This window comes from Rhinopithecus bieti, unplaced genomic scaffold (genome assembly GCF_001698545.2).
Source record: "Rhinopithecus bieti isolate Rb0 unplaced genomic scaffold, ASM169854v2 scaffold_16733, whole genome shotgun sequence".
Taxonomy (NCBI): domain Eukaryota; kingdom Metazoa; phylum Chordata; class Mammalia; order Primates; family Cercopithecidae; genus Rhinopithecus; species Rhinopithecus bieti.
The window spans coordinates 101,665-118,726 of NW_016808601.1; the positions used below are offsets into that span (position 1 = coordinate 101,665).

Below are 17,062 nucleotides of genomic sequence, written 5' to 3' on the forward strand. Positions count from 1 at the left end.
TTCTAAAATTCCTAGTGGAAATTCCAAATATCTTAGCAATAACTTTTAACATGACTTAAAAAATCTATGTTCTCTAGTTCTAGTGTCTAAGTGACTTCCAATGCCTACAGTAATTCTTTAGTCATGTAGGAACCTGGGACACTTTAAAAAATTCTTTTAGCAGAGAAGTTTAGTGAGCTGTTTAGTCATCCCATGCTTGGATGGGACGAGGCAGGCTTCTAGGAGGGGTGGTGGAGTTTTCCTGAGGAAGAATGTTGAAACTCAGTCATCATGGTTTGCTGTGAATTAAGTGAATGAAAAACTAGACTATCTTGCAGAATGTGAGAGGAATGGAGGAATGGGTGAGACCTGAGAAAGCCACTGGTTTATTTTCTCTCATGATTTAATTTGTCTTATAGAGTAAGTAATAATATTTTACACCTGTACAGTAATTTAGTTGGCACCATGTTTTTAATCCACATTCTCCTTTGATCTCAACATCTCTTTGAGAAAGGGAAGGCATTTCTCTCCCTTATATTTTATTAAAAGAAAATGACTTAATGTTAATGAGGAAGGCTGGTTGGTGCCTTACCCATGGCTGATTATGAAACTGGGACCCCAACCCACGTCTTCTGGTCCTGAGTTCAGAGCTACTTTTGCTACTCACATTGCTTCTCATGTCAGGGCGGCACATGGTGCTTCTGGATGTGGGTTCATATTTGCGGCTAGAGGGACACTATGTGAAACCGGAATCTCTTGCTGATGGAGTCCGAGATTCAGAACCTGATTTGAGAAGGAGCTAGCTATTAGAAAGAAAGGCTTGCCTTGATGCCCCACACTAGAACCTGCCAGAACTGGCAGCAAAGAGGAGAAGAAGGTCACCTCAGTGAGTAAGAGTTCCTCATGTTTCCAAGCCAGGCTTCCTGGCTCTAAAAAAGTTCCTAGCAGCGTGAACCCAAAGTTGAAGTTTCTAGATTTGAACAGGGTTAAAAAACAACCCGACTCTGTGGCTACTTCCTCAGAGGCTCCATTGGAGTAAAAAATCTGGATATAGTGCCAGGTTCTCTGAGGGGTGCCCAGACAATTCTGGGCTTGTAGCAGACACCGCGGGTGTCCTGTCCTTATCTTCTCACAGTCACTCACACACCCTCACACTCAGGGCTCCTGCAGGGCTGTGTGTGATGGCACCCCAGCTTCCTACGAGCTTGACCCGCTCATCAAGACAAATCAGAGAGCCCCCATATGGGCAAGAAGCCTAATTAAAACAGATAAATTTCACTTTGCTCTTCTAAGCAGGTGTAGTTTTTGAGAATTGCCTGTAAATCATATATTGGTACATTGAATTCCACTTTACTATTAAAATTGTCTTTATTAAAAATGGAAACTGAAAGAATTAGAGAGATTTCTTTTGGGAAAATATTTGCTCCAAGACATAAGATCACATTTAAAGAATGAAGCCAATCTTCAGAAATCAGACTCTTGATAATAATAGTCACGATGCTTTCATATCTGTTGCCATGTTTGGCCCTCTTATTATTGAGGCACTGAGGAGAAAGGAGAGGTCTAAGGTATGTGGCTTGTGACTTGCCTAAGATCACATACCTTGGCAGTGGTAAAGCTGTTTCTAGGCAAACTGTACTCAGGGCAGGAGGCTCTGGGAATATTCCTTAGGCCCTGGGCTTTGACAGCTGATCTGTGACTGCCGTGAATCCCAGCCAGTTTGGCAGAAGTATTTCATCAAGTTCTATTGGCTATGAGGGGCTCCCATGAACTTCCCAGGGTGGATGTGATATTGCCAAGCCCAAGGTCAAGAGGACAAATTTGGTTAGCTGTGAAGGAACTCCCGCAATGGGACTACAGTCTTTGCTCAGGCTCCATCCAATCCTCAATGTCTTCTGCTGTTTCTGGACACCTCTACCTCATTCCCACAAGTAAACACATTCTGCAGCTTAACCCAGCCTGCCCTAGAATCTGGGCCTCACTTTGCTTCTCCTGGTGGAAAGCCAAGAACACATTGATGCCCATTTAACTTACTACCATCTGAAGATGATTCTGGGAAACAGTTGGTTCCTTTTATGTGTTTATTAAGTATTAAGCTCCTACTGTGGGCTAGACCTTGCAGTAGGCACATGCAAAATTACTATCAGCTGGTGTCAAAGCAGGAAGACTTTCAGATGGTATCAAAAACCACAACCAAAACTAACCTAAAAACCAAGTCACCTGAAATCTACATGTAAATGTCTCCACTTGCTCCTCCAAACTTTATGCCTTCAAGTCTGCCTTGGTAATTCAATTTAAACCAGACTTATCTGGTAGAGCTGGTTTGTTAGGAAGGCACAGTAAGTATGGTACAATTCACTTTACCATAAATCACCTTCTGAGAGTCTGGGACCTGCCCAGGGCCTTTCCATTAGACTACTTTTACCTATCCAGAAAAACATCCTTGTTATTTGGTTAGAAGCAATCATAATGTACAAAATAAACACAAAATATTAATGCATATTACCAAAGCTTATTTTCCTAACACAATATCAGCTTTAAGAAAAAAAAGCAAAGTGGCGTTTTAAGTATACAGGGTATAACGGGTTAAATAGATATTTGGTTTTATCATTTCTCTGCCCCCATTGCAAAACATTATATGCTGTATCCTTCGGATCCACAGATGGTATGGTTTGACCCACCTTAGTTTGAACTTACGTTTTAGGAGTTGTGAAAATCTTGTGCAACTCCTCTTGCCTTTTCTCAATCTTTGACTTGACAACTGATATACAGGCAGAGCGAGATGAGAGATGTGCCAGTCCCCAGCACAAAGCAAGTGAAATGGGTGGACCTCATGCACTCACTATCAACAGCTCTGCCATCATCTTATTGCTTTTTAATGCAGCTTAAAGTTGGCTCCTTGCTTGCTCATGTTCACATTTCCTAACCCTTTGTGGTCATTGCTAACTTTCCTAATGGAATTCATTGATCTGGGCTCAAGGCTGGGGAAGATAGAAATCAACCAGATAAAAATCTTACAGGGATTGTGCTGGGACAAATGGTTTTTGTTGGGTCTTGGTGGAATTGAAGGTTCCCTTAAACTGAGTTGTTAGGCACTGTGTATTGAGATAGTTCCACCATTGGTGAACTCTACTGGGCATATTTTCTGTACTTTCTTGTGCATTGTAGTTTGGTTTACTGTTTGGATTTGGTACTCTCAACTTACATTTGTTTAGTTGTCGTTTACCAAAGGTATTATCAATTTGGTTTCTCTTTATCTTCCACAGTGGAAGAGTTTCATGTCTTTATGTGCTATTCAGGAGGACAAAATCCACTCCATTACTTCTGTATTACATCTAGTATAGCTTACCATGTCACCCACCTTGGGCGCCAGTTTGGTATGTGTATGTATTTTATTTTACAACCCTTAATCCAGTCTCCAGAGAGCTTGTTGGTCTCAGGGCTGGAGTCCTGGCTTCACCATTTGCTAACTGTGTGATGATGTACAAGTTACTTAACCTCTCTAGGCCTCAGTTTTCTCATATCTAAGATGAAGATAAGAATAGCACCTAGCTCTTGAGGTTGTTTTGAAAGTTAAATGTGGTAATCTATATAAACTGCTTAGCATGGCATCTGGCACACAGTCAGATCTCTGCAAACGTTAGATATTATTATTAACCACTATTCCAGTTAACTACTCCTCAGAAAGTGGTTACAAGGTTCAGTAACAAGGAACATTTTCCAGGGTCAGCCTAAATTGCGACCTAGGCCATTGAAACTCTTGGCCATGAAATCATAATCATGTATTGTAATAAGCAATAGAATATGTGGCTCTGACATTAGACTAACATCCCTTCAATATAGGGACCTTGGGCAAATTAACCTCTTTCTGACTCAGTTTCTTCTTTTAAAAAACAAGCGTGTTAATAGCAGCCACTTCATAATATTGTGATGAGGAGCAAATGAGTTAATGCATGTAAAATGTTTAAGCTATTAACAAATATTACCCATTATTGAAAACATCAGAGTGTGCCACCTGCTAAGTAAGTGCTTCTGGGGAGATAAAGTTAGAGTATTTCAAATTGGATTGTCATGAAAAATTTGGAAAATTTGGAAGCTAAAACTCTTGCTTTCATTTCCTACTACCTCAATTCTCTGTATTCTGAATTTGCTCTCTGTATCCCCCTAAAATTGCAAAAGCCAATCATCAAGTTACATCCAATGCCCACTATGCCTCATCTTCTAGGGGAAACAAGAATTTTAGAGGTCAGGTAGCCTAACACCATCAATTCTCAAAAGAGGAAGCTGAGGCCAAGAGAAATCCTGTGAATTTCTCACAGTTCATTTGTGACAGACCAAGAATTACCCATTTTACTGGGTTGTTATTTATTAAGTGACGGTGAATCTATATCTCTTTTGACAAGTGAGGGGGGGGCATGGAATTTGGCATGTGGTTGGTGTAAGAACTCCTCTCTCTCCTCTTTAACCTTGCTTAATAAGGCCCTGGCACAGTTGATATTTTAAGAGGGCTACTCTGTTTTCCCAGAGGGACCTAGGCACGGTGACCCTCTGTAGCATGCAGACCTTGTTTCCTGAGGGGTAATGTTTCCCTTGCCTGTGACTTGCCTCTTGGGGGCTGTGTTCTGATTTTCCTGCTGAGCCACTTGTTGCCTGGGGCTGGCTGCCATGCTTGGCAGTTTTTAGCGAGGGCTCTGATAGATGCCAGGAGGTGAGGGGAAGGGCTCTGGGTGGACTCGATCACTGGACAAGCAGACTTAGTGATGGATGAGCCTTCCCCTGAGGAAGTTTTGGATCAGAAAAGTCCAACTGATAAGTTTTTCCAGAATTTAGTAACCCAGAAGCAGTGCCGAAAGAATCTTACTTCTCTTGTGGCTTTTTGTATTGATTTTAAAAGAAATTCTCAGAGGCAGTTCCACATTTTACTGGAAGCACAGCTACATCTACAATAGACTTAGATATATGTGACATGAATTGCTTTAGAAATAACATTTGAGGAGATGGGTGAGAGGAAGGAAGAGAGGGTCTTAAAAAATATCCCTATCAAAATATTTTCTTTCTTCTAAGTATTGAAAAGACGCAGTAAAACCCTTTCTTCTTTCAAATGATCTCATGGCTATTTATTGAGGGGAAACACCAAATGTTTATTATTTTTTTTTGAAGAAGCTTCTTCGGTCCTGATGATTCATGTTGATATCATTTTCCTCCTGACTACAGAGGCTGTGAGACAAAGCTACACCTCAAGTGATATGCCAGGGTCAGAACAATTCCCGTCCTGAAGGAGGGTGTGCGACCTTCTTTATCCCTCCTTCACAGACGTCCTTGGGCCCTTGAGACGGATGTGAGTGAGTTTTTCAGTCCTCATGCAAAACAACCATCTAAACATAACAGATGACATCAGCTTGGGCTTTTCAATTCCTGGATGGCAGCAGCGTGTTAATCCAGCCTTCATCCTGGATTTCATAAACTAAAACAAGAGAGCCTGGCAGGAGGACAGCGCTGCTGCTGGGTTAAGGAAATTGATGACGGGAAAGCATGCGGGCAACCCAGTGTATAAAACTCATAAACGTGTAGGCAGAGGCTCAGCTACCAGTTTGGACGGCTGCTTCCCACCAGCAAAGACCATGAAGGGGGAGCTGAGCCGGAGGCAGCTTGGAAACATGAAGAGCATCTTGCTGCTGACGACGCTCCTCGTGCCTGCACACCTGGTGGCCGCCTGGAGCAATAATTATGCGGTGGATTGCCCTCAACACTGTGACAGCAGTGAGTGCAAAAGCAGCCCGCGTTGCAAGAGGACAGTGCTCGACGACTGTGGCTGCTGCCGGGTGTGCGCTGCAGGGCGGGGAGAAACTTGCTACCGCACAGTCTCAGGCATGGATGGCATGAAGTGTGGCCCGGGGCTGAGGTGTCAGCCTTCTAATGGGGAGGATCCTTTTGGTGAAGAGTTTGGTATCTGCAAAGGTAAAGAGTGATCCCTTACCTCTCCCCTCCCGGGGCACGCTGAGAGCTTTTAGCCAGCTTGGGAAGTGAGGTGGCTTTGCTCCTCAAGAGTAAGAGGGAAAAGGCAGGTGGATTCTTGACAAGGCACTACACAGGTATTGTCAAGGGTAGAGACAGAAGGATAGCTGCAAGTAGCAACTGAACCAGTGTGCAGGAAGGCACAGAAAGAAATGTGGCATTTTACTCGTTGCCTTAGGAGATCGCAAAAAGAAAGTTGCAATGGAAGATTTTGTTGGCTCCTTTTCTGGAAAACTTTAGAAACTTGACAGGTAATCTGTTATTGATGGCTTAGGTGCTCTCTCCTCTGCGAGGCAGCGATTACAAAGGTCTGCACGAGATAACCTTTTGGAATGGCTTCTAGCCCCCAGATTTAGTGATTCTTTGATCTTGAAAGGGTCCACAGGATGGAGGGCCACTCTCAAGATCAAATATTTCTGATAAACACAAATGCACTTTATGGAATAGAGTGAGCTTAAGTCATCTAACAAAATAACTCATTCTTCAAAGAGCGTTCCCTGAAGCATAAAACTAACCTCATCTGACTTTATAAAGGTTTTGGTCATCTGGAAAAATAGCAGATGGTGTTAAGACAAGGAAAATAACAATAAAGAAAATAAAACTGGAAGTCTGTGAAGAATGAGGTTGACCACTAGTACACTTAAAGAAAAACTTCGTCAGGTTGAAATTTTAGCTAAATAATGTAGTTAAGTATTTGTAGAAATTATTTTAAACATAGTAACTGTAGTTTAAAATATTTAACATTTTAAAAGTGTTTAGAATAAAAGAATGATGATTTAAAATACTCTACCTATAGATATCTCATGATCTTATTATGAAGAGCTATTATTAAGAAGCAACACATGGTATAACCCCATCCATCAGTTGTATAATACAAGGAAGCTTTCTAAATTATAAAAGGACTGAGAAATTTCTAAATAATTATTATGTTTTATGTATTTAATACATTTTTTATGAATGATATTTATCCAGTATTGTGCTAATTTCATTAATTCTCCTACTTCTTAGACATATAATGTGTAAATTAATCATCTTTTGGTTTGCAAGACATACAAAATTAAAAAAAACAAATTCTTAAAGTATTAGGAGAGTTTTATTTTTTGCTCAGTTTATTTTTGTTTATATACAATCAGAAATAGAAAATTGAGGAAATATTTTGTTTGGTGAACACATATGCATGTTTCTTTCAACTGAATAGGATCCATATATTTTGTAAATTATGGGGCTTATTGACTAAGAAAACAGTACTTCACATAAGGAAATTAGGGAGGAAGTGGTTAACACAATCATACTTATGATATAGCGCATATATGCAGTGGATTGCTTTTTCTCTTGGCATAATATGCCTTTGTACATGTGATGGTAAATGTACATTACATATGGGCAAAGAAACAAGCTGTGTGGCATCTGGAGTCTTTAGCACTGTAGTATTCTACTGAATGATCAAGATACTAAAAAGATATTTAAGATTGCTCTTTTTGGCTTTCTTCAGGTTGCTGATGAATCTAGTTTTAAGCATTTTTCTCTCTGCTGGAAATAGGAGACTTTGTGAGCCTTAGTAACTTGAGATAGAGATAATACATTTTGCCATCGTCTCCCTTCTTCAGCTTTTTAAAAGAACATCCACATGAAAACTGTAAACTTCAGCTGCATAGCCAAATGTCTTCTAAATATTCAGATGTCTGTGAACATCTTGCCCGGATTAACAATCAGCAGCCAACACATATTTAACGAGCACTTACTATCTGCCCAGCACTGTTCAGTACATCAGGGGATACATTAAAAGTATCTCTGGGAATTTGGCTAAAGTTTTAGTTTTCAATATCACTGCAGGCACAGTCAAATCCCAATCCTGTGTGCTTTTCTGGAAGAGGCCTTTTCAGGATCCCTTTTTAAGATCTCTTCTTCCCAGCAAAGAGAACAGTGTTCAAAACCAGATTCCTCTGTGATCTGAACCACATTGAAAAGAGCACTCTTAGATCTCCTTAAAAAAAAGATATCTCATTGATGATCTACTTGGTCAGTCAGTGGAGTATTGACTGCTAGAGACTCAGATGGCTCACAATTTGTTCTTTACCCGCCTGTGATTGTACGTTTACAAGGTATTTTCACAACAAGAGAATATTCTATATCTATTCTGCTGGCTTTTAAAGGTTGGTTAGTCTACTGAGATGCTGTTTATTCTAAAAACAGCATTTTAAATAATTTTATGCATTTTAAATAAACGACATTGCCCTCTTTATTTCAATGTAGGATGTTTTGGCATAAGTGTGAGCACTGGAGCTCTAAAAGCGTCTAGTTCTTGGTAGGTGTACAAACCTTCAAGGTGTATAAGCCCCGAGCTTTCTTGCTCATTTAGCATCTTGCATGTTAGCCTTGCAGAGGATTTTACTAGCAAGCCCTCTTAACTACTGAGGGAGTCAGGCAAGTTGTATGACATGCCGTTTGGACAAATAAGGAACTTGATGGGGGTTGGAGCAGATGGAGGATTGATTGCTTAATGCTGAGCTAGGATGATAGCTCTTTCACTGGTTAGTTTGAAGACCTTTCCTATACACTTAAAATAGTAAATTATCTGTGAATACAGTAGATTCAAAGATAGCATCACATTTTTAAAACTCCTTGAGGAGCTGATGCATATATGTCTGTTCAATTTTTCACCTTCGCTGTGCTGTTTCAGAGGTTATCTGTGAGAATTTATTGGTATCTAAGCAGAACATCACCAGAATGAAGACTGGTCCAAGGAGACTGGTTGTGTATAGCTGTCTTCAACTTAACTTTACATCATGACGCTAAGCCACTAAGCCTGAGACATCCATTATCTGGCCTTAATGTGTGATTTCGTATTTATGACTCAAAGTTTCAACTTTCAAATCCTGGGTTTGGAGAATTGGATTTTATTTTACATTCAAGTTTCATGAGGTTGGTTCAAATTGTAAGGCTATGCACACAGGGCTGTTAGGATGGAGACGTATTTACAACAAGCAGCGCCCTCTCCAACCTTTCGTTTGTCCCCAGACTGTCCCTACGGCACCTTCGGGATGGATTGCAGAGAGACCTGCAACTGCCAGTCAGGCATCTGTGACAGGGGGACGGGAAAATGCCTGAAATTCCCCTTTTTCCAATATTCAGTAACCAAGTCTTCCAACAGATTTTTTTCTCTCACAGGTAAGCACTGATTCTGGTATAAGCATTGGAACAATAGCCTCATTTCAGTGTGAATAACTTAGAAAATGTCTGTGAGTAGAATAAGATGTGGACTGGAATGATTTTATTTCCTTTGCTTTACTCAGGGGAACGGTGGGTGGTAGCTGAGTTTAGTTGCTGTTGCTGTTTTCCAAAAAGAGCCCATCAATAATTTTGAGGTTTATATATAATTTATCATAAAGTTTACCTAGTTTAAATATGATTTATAGGAGGATAAATATGATTGATTACCAAAATCTGTAATAAAATAACCAACTGAGATATACAAAGTTTTTTAAATTCTTCAGTGATCTGTTTTATATATTTACTAGACAAAACTATTCATCTCCCAACTTCACATAGAAAAAGTACTGTGAGGAATTTATTGGATAAGCTTTAAGAGTCAAGATAGAAAATATAGAACATTTGTTTTCTTTAACCAAATGAAAGCATTTAAATGGAATAATTCCAAGTGTGTGTTTTTATGGATTTTGGAGAGGGTAAGAAATAGTATCTGTGATTGAAATTTTGGAAATGAATGAAACTGTAGTAATATTCATGTGGTGCTTGTTAGTCCATGTGTATTTCTTACACAGGTGTTAGAATGTGACAAATGCACAACCTATGAGATGGTGCTATGTACATATTTGTTTATTTTGTTGAATAGATGGCTAGTACAGGAGAGTTCCATTAAACTGAAAGTAGCTCATTTAAAGCAACATGTATCACTAAAGTTTAGGCCTCCATTGCACAGAATGGTGACTGCAATGAATAATTATTGTATATTTCAAAATTGGTAAAAGAATACATTTTAAATGTTACCATCACAAAAAAATAAGTATGTGAGGTGATGGTTATGCTACTTAGTTTGATTTCATCATTCCACAGTGGAAATATATATCAATCATATTGTATCCCAAATATATACAATTTTTGTCAATTAAAAACTATATTTTAAATTATAAAAAATAAACAAATAAGTAATAACCCCAACATGTAGTCACAGAGACTGCTAGTATCAACACACTATATACTTTTTTTTCCCACCACAGCTATAAATAACAATTCAAGTCCATTATTGTTTAGTTTCTGTTTTTGGTCTTTTGCACTTCAAATTAATAAAATATAAACTATTTGGCAAAGGTACTTTTTTTCTAATTTTACCTCCTTATGTACGGATCAACTAAACATGTTACAATGAAGGGGAAATGTTATGCTTTTAAGTGAATTATTAGTTTTAAGTATGGTGATGCCCATAACAATACTTACATTATAGGTTACACAAAAATATTTCCACATCAAAATTAGGCACTGAGATTCTTATCAGAAATATTTGAAAAAAGCAGTCAGTTTTCTCTATTTTCTGACCTAGGGCATTTCCTTTCATTAGCTAAAGGTGCAACCAGCAAAAGATGATTATTAGTGTGATCTTGGTAAACCTTAGTCGGGTCCAGGATGGAGAGCAGAATACCCTAAGGACCTCTTGGAGAGGTCCTTTGTAGTCTAGGGGCCTCCGTAGTCTACATGTGTCTTTGAGACTACATGAGACTTCCAGGTTCATGCTCTGGAGTTTACAGGATAAGGCTTAGGCTTCACTTCTGACACAGGCTTCACATCACCTCTGCACAAACCTGTTTGGGCCCAGCCTTTGAGAGCAGGCTAAATGGCTGCAAGCTTCACCAGCGCTAGGACACCCAGAGCACGAGCTTGTCTTCTCCACTTTTCCATCTGCTGGCTACAGCACTCTTGTCAAATGTGCTTCCTGTCCCCAGTGTTCCACATGGCGTTTTTTTTTGTTTTTTTTTTTTTTTTTTGGCAGTGAGCTTCCTAAGTTGGGAATTCACAAGTAACTTTTTGTGCAGGAGTGTCTTGGGGGAGTAGGATCTGGAATGTTTCATGGACTTACATATAGTTGTCTGCTGGGCCACACTAATCTTCTTAAAGTGTTCCATATCAGAATGTGCACTGCCAAAGCAAGCACACCTCACTACTCCTAGAAGTAGAAAATTTCATTTTAGCAAATTTCAAATATTATAAACTTTTTTCATATGTAGAGTGAGAAGTGTCTTTTTGAAAGTTCTACCCATTGGTCTGCCTTTTGCCTTCCAGATGCAACAAAAGTTAATCTGTCTTTCATACTGGTTAGTGTAAGAATCTAACTTGAGACCTGTTTGTGCAACATTTGCCTATTCCATAAGTATTTATTAAGTGCCTACTGTGTGGCAAGCACTGTCCTAAGTGCTGGAGATATAGCAGTGAGCAAAATAAAGTCCCTACCTTTGTGAAACTGGAATTCTAGTGGTGGAGTGAGATAATACAGGGGAAAAAGAGACAAATGCATGTAGAAGATAATGTCAGGTGATGATAGGTATACAAAGAGAAGTAATTCAAGGGGTGCTATTGTATATAGAGGTGCTTACTGATACAGAGCAGTGAATACAATTAGCATGGAATCTTAAATTGATTAAAGATTTCATTGTAAATTCCATGTAAAACAAAATAAAGCAAAACTGTGCTGTCTTTGAGCTGTAGACGTTTGGATATGATTTGTATTCTGTCTACTTTCAGAGCATGACATGACATCTGGAGACGGCAATGTTGTGAGAGAAGAAGCTGTGAAAGAGAACGTTGCCGGGTCTCCCATAATGAGGAAATGGTTAAATCCACGCTGATCCCGGCTGCGATTTCTGAGAGAAGGCTCTATTTTTGTGATTGTTCAACACACAGCCAACATTTTAGGAACTTTCTAGATTATAGCATAAGGACATGTAATTTCTGAAGACCAAATGTGATGCATGGTGGATCCAGAAAACAAAAAGTAGGCTACTTACAATCCGTAACATCCATATGACTGAACACTTGTACGTATTTGTTAAATTTTTGAATGCATATAGATTTGTTAAATGTGTGTGTATAGTAACACTGAAGAACTAAAAATGCAATTTAGGTAATTTTACATGGAGACAGGTCAACCAAAGAGGAAGCTAGGCAAAGCTGAAGACCACAGTGAGCCCATTAGTTCTTTGACTTTGATGTACATTAATGTTGGGATAGGGAATGAAGAGTTAAGAGCAGGAGAAGGTGGGGAGGGGGTGGGAGTGGGAAGTATAATATTTAGCCCTTCCTTGGTAGGTAGCTTCTGTAGAATTTAATTGTACTTTTTTTTTTTTTTTTTTTTTACTTTGGGAAAAGTAAAAATAAAACAACCAGAAAACCCCTGAAGGAAGTAAAGTGTTTGAAGCTTATGGAAATTTGAGTAACAAACAGCTTTGAATTGAGGGCAATTTCAAAAGGCTGCGGATGTAGCTCCCAGGTTACCTGTATCTGAAGGATGGTTCTGGGGCAGAGGAAACACATATACTTCCATAAATGGCTTTAACGTATGCCATGTCAGAGATAAATCTAAGAAGTATTTTACCCACTGGTAGTTTGTGTGTGTATGAAGGTAAATATTTATATATTTTTATAAACAAATGTGTTAGTGCAAGTCATCCTCCCTACCCATATTTATCATCCTCTTGAGGAAAGAAATCTAGTATTATTTGTTTAAAATGGTTAGAATAAAGCTATGACTCTATAAGATTTTCAAACATCTGAGGCATGATAAATTTATTATCAGTAATTTTAGTAATAATAACCGTAGTAAGAGTAAGAGAAACCTAGAAAATAGAGTCACTCTGGATTTCAAAATGTCAAAAAATGAGCTACAGAGGGTCTTTATTTAAACAGAAGTGCCGTGACTTAGGTGAATTTTCAATTTCAAGTAGAAAATAACTTTTTAGGAGGTTTGGAAAAAAAAAGTCAATTTTCAGCAGAAAACGTGTCAACTTTAAAATATAGTTTATTTTCATATTTTTTTCTTTTAAACTTGGTTGATAAGTGGAATTAGGAGTATATTTGAAAGAGTCTTAGCACAAACAGGACTATTGTACTAGATGTTGTTAGGAAATATTTCAGAAGTATTTTATTTGAAGTGAAGAACTTATTTAAGAATGATTTCAGTATTTACCTGTATTTTATTCTTGAAGTTGGCCAACAGATTGTGACTGTGTGTGGGAAGGCCTTTGAATGTAAAGCTGCATGAGCTGTTAGGTTTTGTTTTAAAAGGACAAGTTTATTATTGTTCAATAAAAAGAACAAGATACAGCTTCTCTGTGTTGATTTGTGATTTTGTTAAATTGCTAAGTTATTTTAACAATTCATTCTACAAATAAGAACTCTCATGCATATTAAAGGACAAGTTCTTCAACAGAATTTTCTGCTCTGGATAAGCTTCTTCTATCAAAACTGGGGGTCAGGATATTTGCTTCTCTGCCTCACATTTTTGATCTACTCATTTTTTAGAGCTTCCTAAAAGTAGGTCCCAATATATTAACTCATTCTGCAAAACAACAACAAAAGGTAAACACTTCTGTTGGCATCATTAGTTAGCTGCAGAGCTAAGGCTTGAAATAATCATTTCTATTTTGCTACCTGGATAGCGCTTGAGGTCCTAGACTTAGAGCATTTTTCCTTCTTTGTTTTGTAATATCTTCCTGGATTTTGACATTTTCAATGGTAGAAACTTTGCCATTAAACAGCTACTGAGTGCTCCTTTGCACTCTTCCACGTTCTGTGAGGAAACCCCTTATAATTAAATCTCAATCAGTTGTTAGCTGTTTGACTGAAGATTACAGCTCTAAAAACATTGAGCAACTTTTACTTTCATCATTTTAGGTTTCTCACTCATGCTCCCACTCATAATTAATACTAGCATTTTATTTTCATATATTTGCTAATATTTTTGAAGGTGGTTACTTTTTAGAAAACATAGCCAAAGACAAACCTTTCGGTACCTATGGAAGAAAAGATTATTTTACAACTTTGAAGCTTGAGTATTGTATTCAAGAACAGTATACATTCATTCAGCCTTGTGGGCAAATTATGAAAACATTTTAGGTGAATTGATAAAAATGCTAAAACAAAGTCTATATAAGAAAAAATCCCGTTTGCTCGAATTAATATATTTTGTAAGATGGTAGGAATTGGGTGTGAATGAGACACAAAGTTACATGAATGCCAGATATTTACATTTTTATTAACTGAAAATCTCCACTTTCACGTATGTGCGAGAAAATTTGAGGCTACTCTGTCAGGGAGTGAGGTTATTTAAAGATCTGCCCTCTTGGTTTGAAGCCTGGGCCACAGTCCAAATGCTTCTTTGAGGAAGTGTGGAACAAGAGCTAGACTGGAGCAGGACTGGCCTCTGTTTCGGGCTCTGCAGTAACCACCTGTGTGACCATGGGCAATAAAATCAGATGAAAGTGGGCCCATTTGCTCTGAGTGGCAGGCATGTTTTCTAGCTGCCAACTTCATGGTACTGGGGGCTCTTCCTGGTTTTCACCCCAAAAGCTAGGACCTGTCTATCCCAAATTGCTCTGCAGTCTTACAACTAATCTTCATAGAAGTGGTCTCCAAAATCTTTGGATCTGTACACCCCGACTGCATATTTTGCGAGTGTAAAATTTTTTTGAGCATGTACTTTCAAACTATATACACACTATCGTATTAATATATTGTGTTCGTTATAAAACATACACTCAAACTAGACATTTTTTAAATGAAGAGATAAGGATAAGAGATATAAATAGAAGTTTTGAAATTTTTTTCCCACACTTCAATGGATCATTCCAGAAAACACTTGGGAAACAAGAAAATTCCATAGATCAATGGGCCCAATCTCATTTGATATTGGAGAGAAACTAAGCTGAGGCACAATAAATATTTCTAGAATGAATGGATGCTTGGATGAATGAATGGGTGGATAGGTATATAGATGAAGGTAGGAAGGATGGATAGGAAGAGGGATGGATGAGTATTGCATGAATGGATGACTGAAGGGATGATTGGTGGAAGGATGGATGAATGAACGAATAAAGGGATGGATGGATGAGTGAATGAATAAAGGATGGATGGGTGAAGGAATGGAATAAATAAAGCATGTAACAGGCCCTGTGTCTTCACCAGAGCAGCAGCTACTCAAGAAGAAGACAGCCTTTCCTCCCCTTTCACCTGCCAGATCCCTGACTGCCCAGATACTTACCCTTCCTGTTGGGTTGTGAGGTGATTGAAAATGTTGAGGGCCTACACAAGTTAGTGAATCTGACAAATAGAATTGTTCAAAGCAACAAAGACAGGAAGTGCTTCTCCCTCAGGCATTGCGGATATCACCAGTGGTAGCAAAAAGGGTAAGGTAATTCTCATAGTCAGACCAGGTTGTCATTTCCTGTGAAAGGCAATTTGGGAGGACTGCTCTTGCATCCTGCATTTTACTCCCTCTTTCACCCTGGTCTCCCTAGGCATAAAGGATCTATAGGTGTCATTCAACACCATGCAGATATTTAGAGGGAGAAGTGATTATTTCTGATTTCCCATCAGTTATCCTAGTCATTAAACTGAGACCTAGCATTAAAAGGGTGCCTGACATAGAGTAGTGGTTCTCCAACTTTAGCATGCATCAGAATCACCTGAAAGCCTGCTAAAACACGTATTGCTGATTCAGTAGGTTTGAGGTGGGGTCCAAGCATTTTCCATTTTAACAAATTCTCAGGTGCAGATGCTGCTGGTCTAGGGATTTATACTTTGAGATACAAGAAAATCTAGATTTGTTTAGAAAGGAGATAAACTAAGGGGTGATCAAAACTAATCATTGTTGACCTTATGAAAGAATGCATTGCAGTATATCATAACTAGCTGGTACACTTAATTTTTTGGAAAACTCTTATTTTAGAGGAGGGGGCAGGGTCTTGCTCTGTTGCCCAGGCTGGAGTACAGTAGCACAATAACAGCTCACGCTAACTTCAAACTCCTGAGCTCAACTGATCCTTCCCCCTCAGCCTCCTGAGTAGATAGGACTACAGGCACAGACCACCACACCCAGCTGGTTAAAATTTTTTTTTTTTTTTGTAGAGACAGGGTCTTATTATGTTGCCCAGCTAGTCTTGAATGCCTAGCTTCAAATGATCCTCTTGCCTCGTCTCCCAAAGCCTGGGATTGCAGGCATGAACAACTATGTCTGGCCTGTTTGAAGATTCTTAATTGTTTAAGCTGCTGAGAAGTCAGAGAAACTTTAAGCTAAACTGTGGGAACTTTGTGGGGACAAATAGAGGAAGAACACAAAAGGAGGATGGAAGTGGAAGAACCAGAGACTTGGGAAGTAATCAAGTAATATAGTCTCATAGAAAAAAACGGCATTCAAGAAGAGTGAATGGTGTCGTGTGTCATGGAGAGAAAAGGCAGAACCAGAGTCCTTAGGTAGGCCCTTGTGACCACAGTGGGGCAGTGTCCACGGGGAGATTGGGTGAAAGGCAGACAAGGGTATGAATGCTGCATGGGAGGTGGGCACTTTTTCAGAAGGTTGTCTGGGAAGGACAAAGGTTTAGTTTGCAATTAAAGAGAAAACAGAGTTACAAAGGGAGTTTCTTTCTGTTCACCCCAAAGCCCCACCCCCATGATTAGAGAGACACCATTCCAAGGTCAGGACCACCAGTCAAAATGAAGATAGGGACTTTATGTAGCGACGATATAGTTTGATTTGCTTACTTGAATTGGTTTATAAAATTCCACTTAAATCAACTTTTGAGACATAACACTCACAAAATAGATGCATTGATACACTTCCCAGCCCCTGAGAGAATATAGGCATGCATGGTAGTCTCTTATCGGACTCCAGAAGAAGGCCCCAAGGAAATCTAGTCTAAACCTTTTATTTTACAGATGAAACACCTAGATCCAAATAAATTCAGTGATAAAATCTCGTGCATAGTGGTGAAAACTCTACTAATTAACATCGTCCCACGTGTAGTCATTTAATTTTAAAATGAAAATATCAAAATTTTAGTTT

At 38.9% G+C, this 17,062-nt stretch overlaps 1 protein-coding gene across 2 annotated transcripts; it reads left to right on the plus strand.

Moving 5' to 3' along the window:
* The first annotated feature begins 5,211 nt into the window (after positions 1–5,211).
* On the plus strand, positions 5,212–13,329 carry ESM1 (endothelial cell specific molecule 1). 2 transcript variants are annotated; one of them, XM_017886925.1, is made up of 3 exons: positions 5,212–5,937; positions 9,013–9,162; positions 11,749–13,329. In XM_017886925.1, the coding sequence occupies exons 1-3, from the start codon at positions 5,499–5,501 to the stop codon at positions 11,850–11,852; spliced, it is 693 nt and encodes a 230-aa protein (XP_017742414.1). In that variant the 5' UTR covers positions 5,212–5,498; the 3' UTR covers positions 11,853–13,329. The 2 variants fall into 2 exon arrangements, with proteins under 2 accessions (XP_017742414.1, XP_017742415.1); XM_017886926.1 differs by lacking the exon at positions 9,013–9,162.
* Positions 13,330–17,062: the final 3,733 nt, after the last annotated feature.

What these genes read in the sequence shown, in the direction of transcription:
- ESM1 (XM_017886925.1), top strand. Translation starts at nt 5,499, where the DNA reads ATGACGGGAAAGCATGCGGGCAACCCAGTGTATAAAACTCATAAACGT. An exon ending in AGAGTTTGGTATCTGCAAAG is followed by an intron (nt 5,938 to 9,012) that starts GTAAAGAGTGAT and finishes GTTTGTCCCCAG; the next exon opens with ACTGTCCCTACGGCACCTTC. An exon ending in CAGATTTTTTTCTCTCACAG is followed by an intron (nt 9,163 to 11,748) that starts GTAAGCACTGAT and finishes GTCTACTTTCAG; the next exon opens with AGCATGACATGACATCTGGA.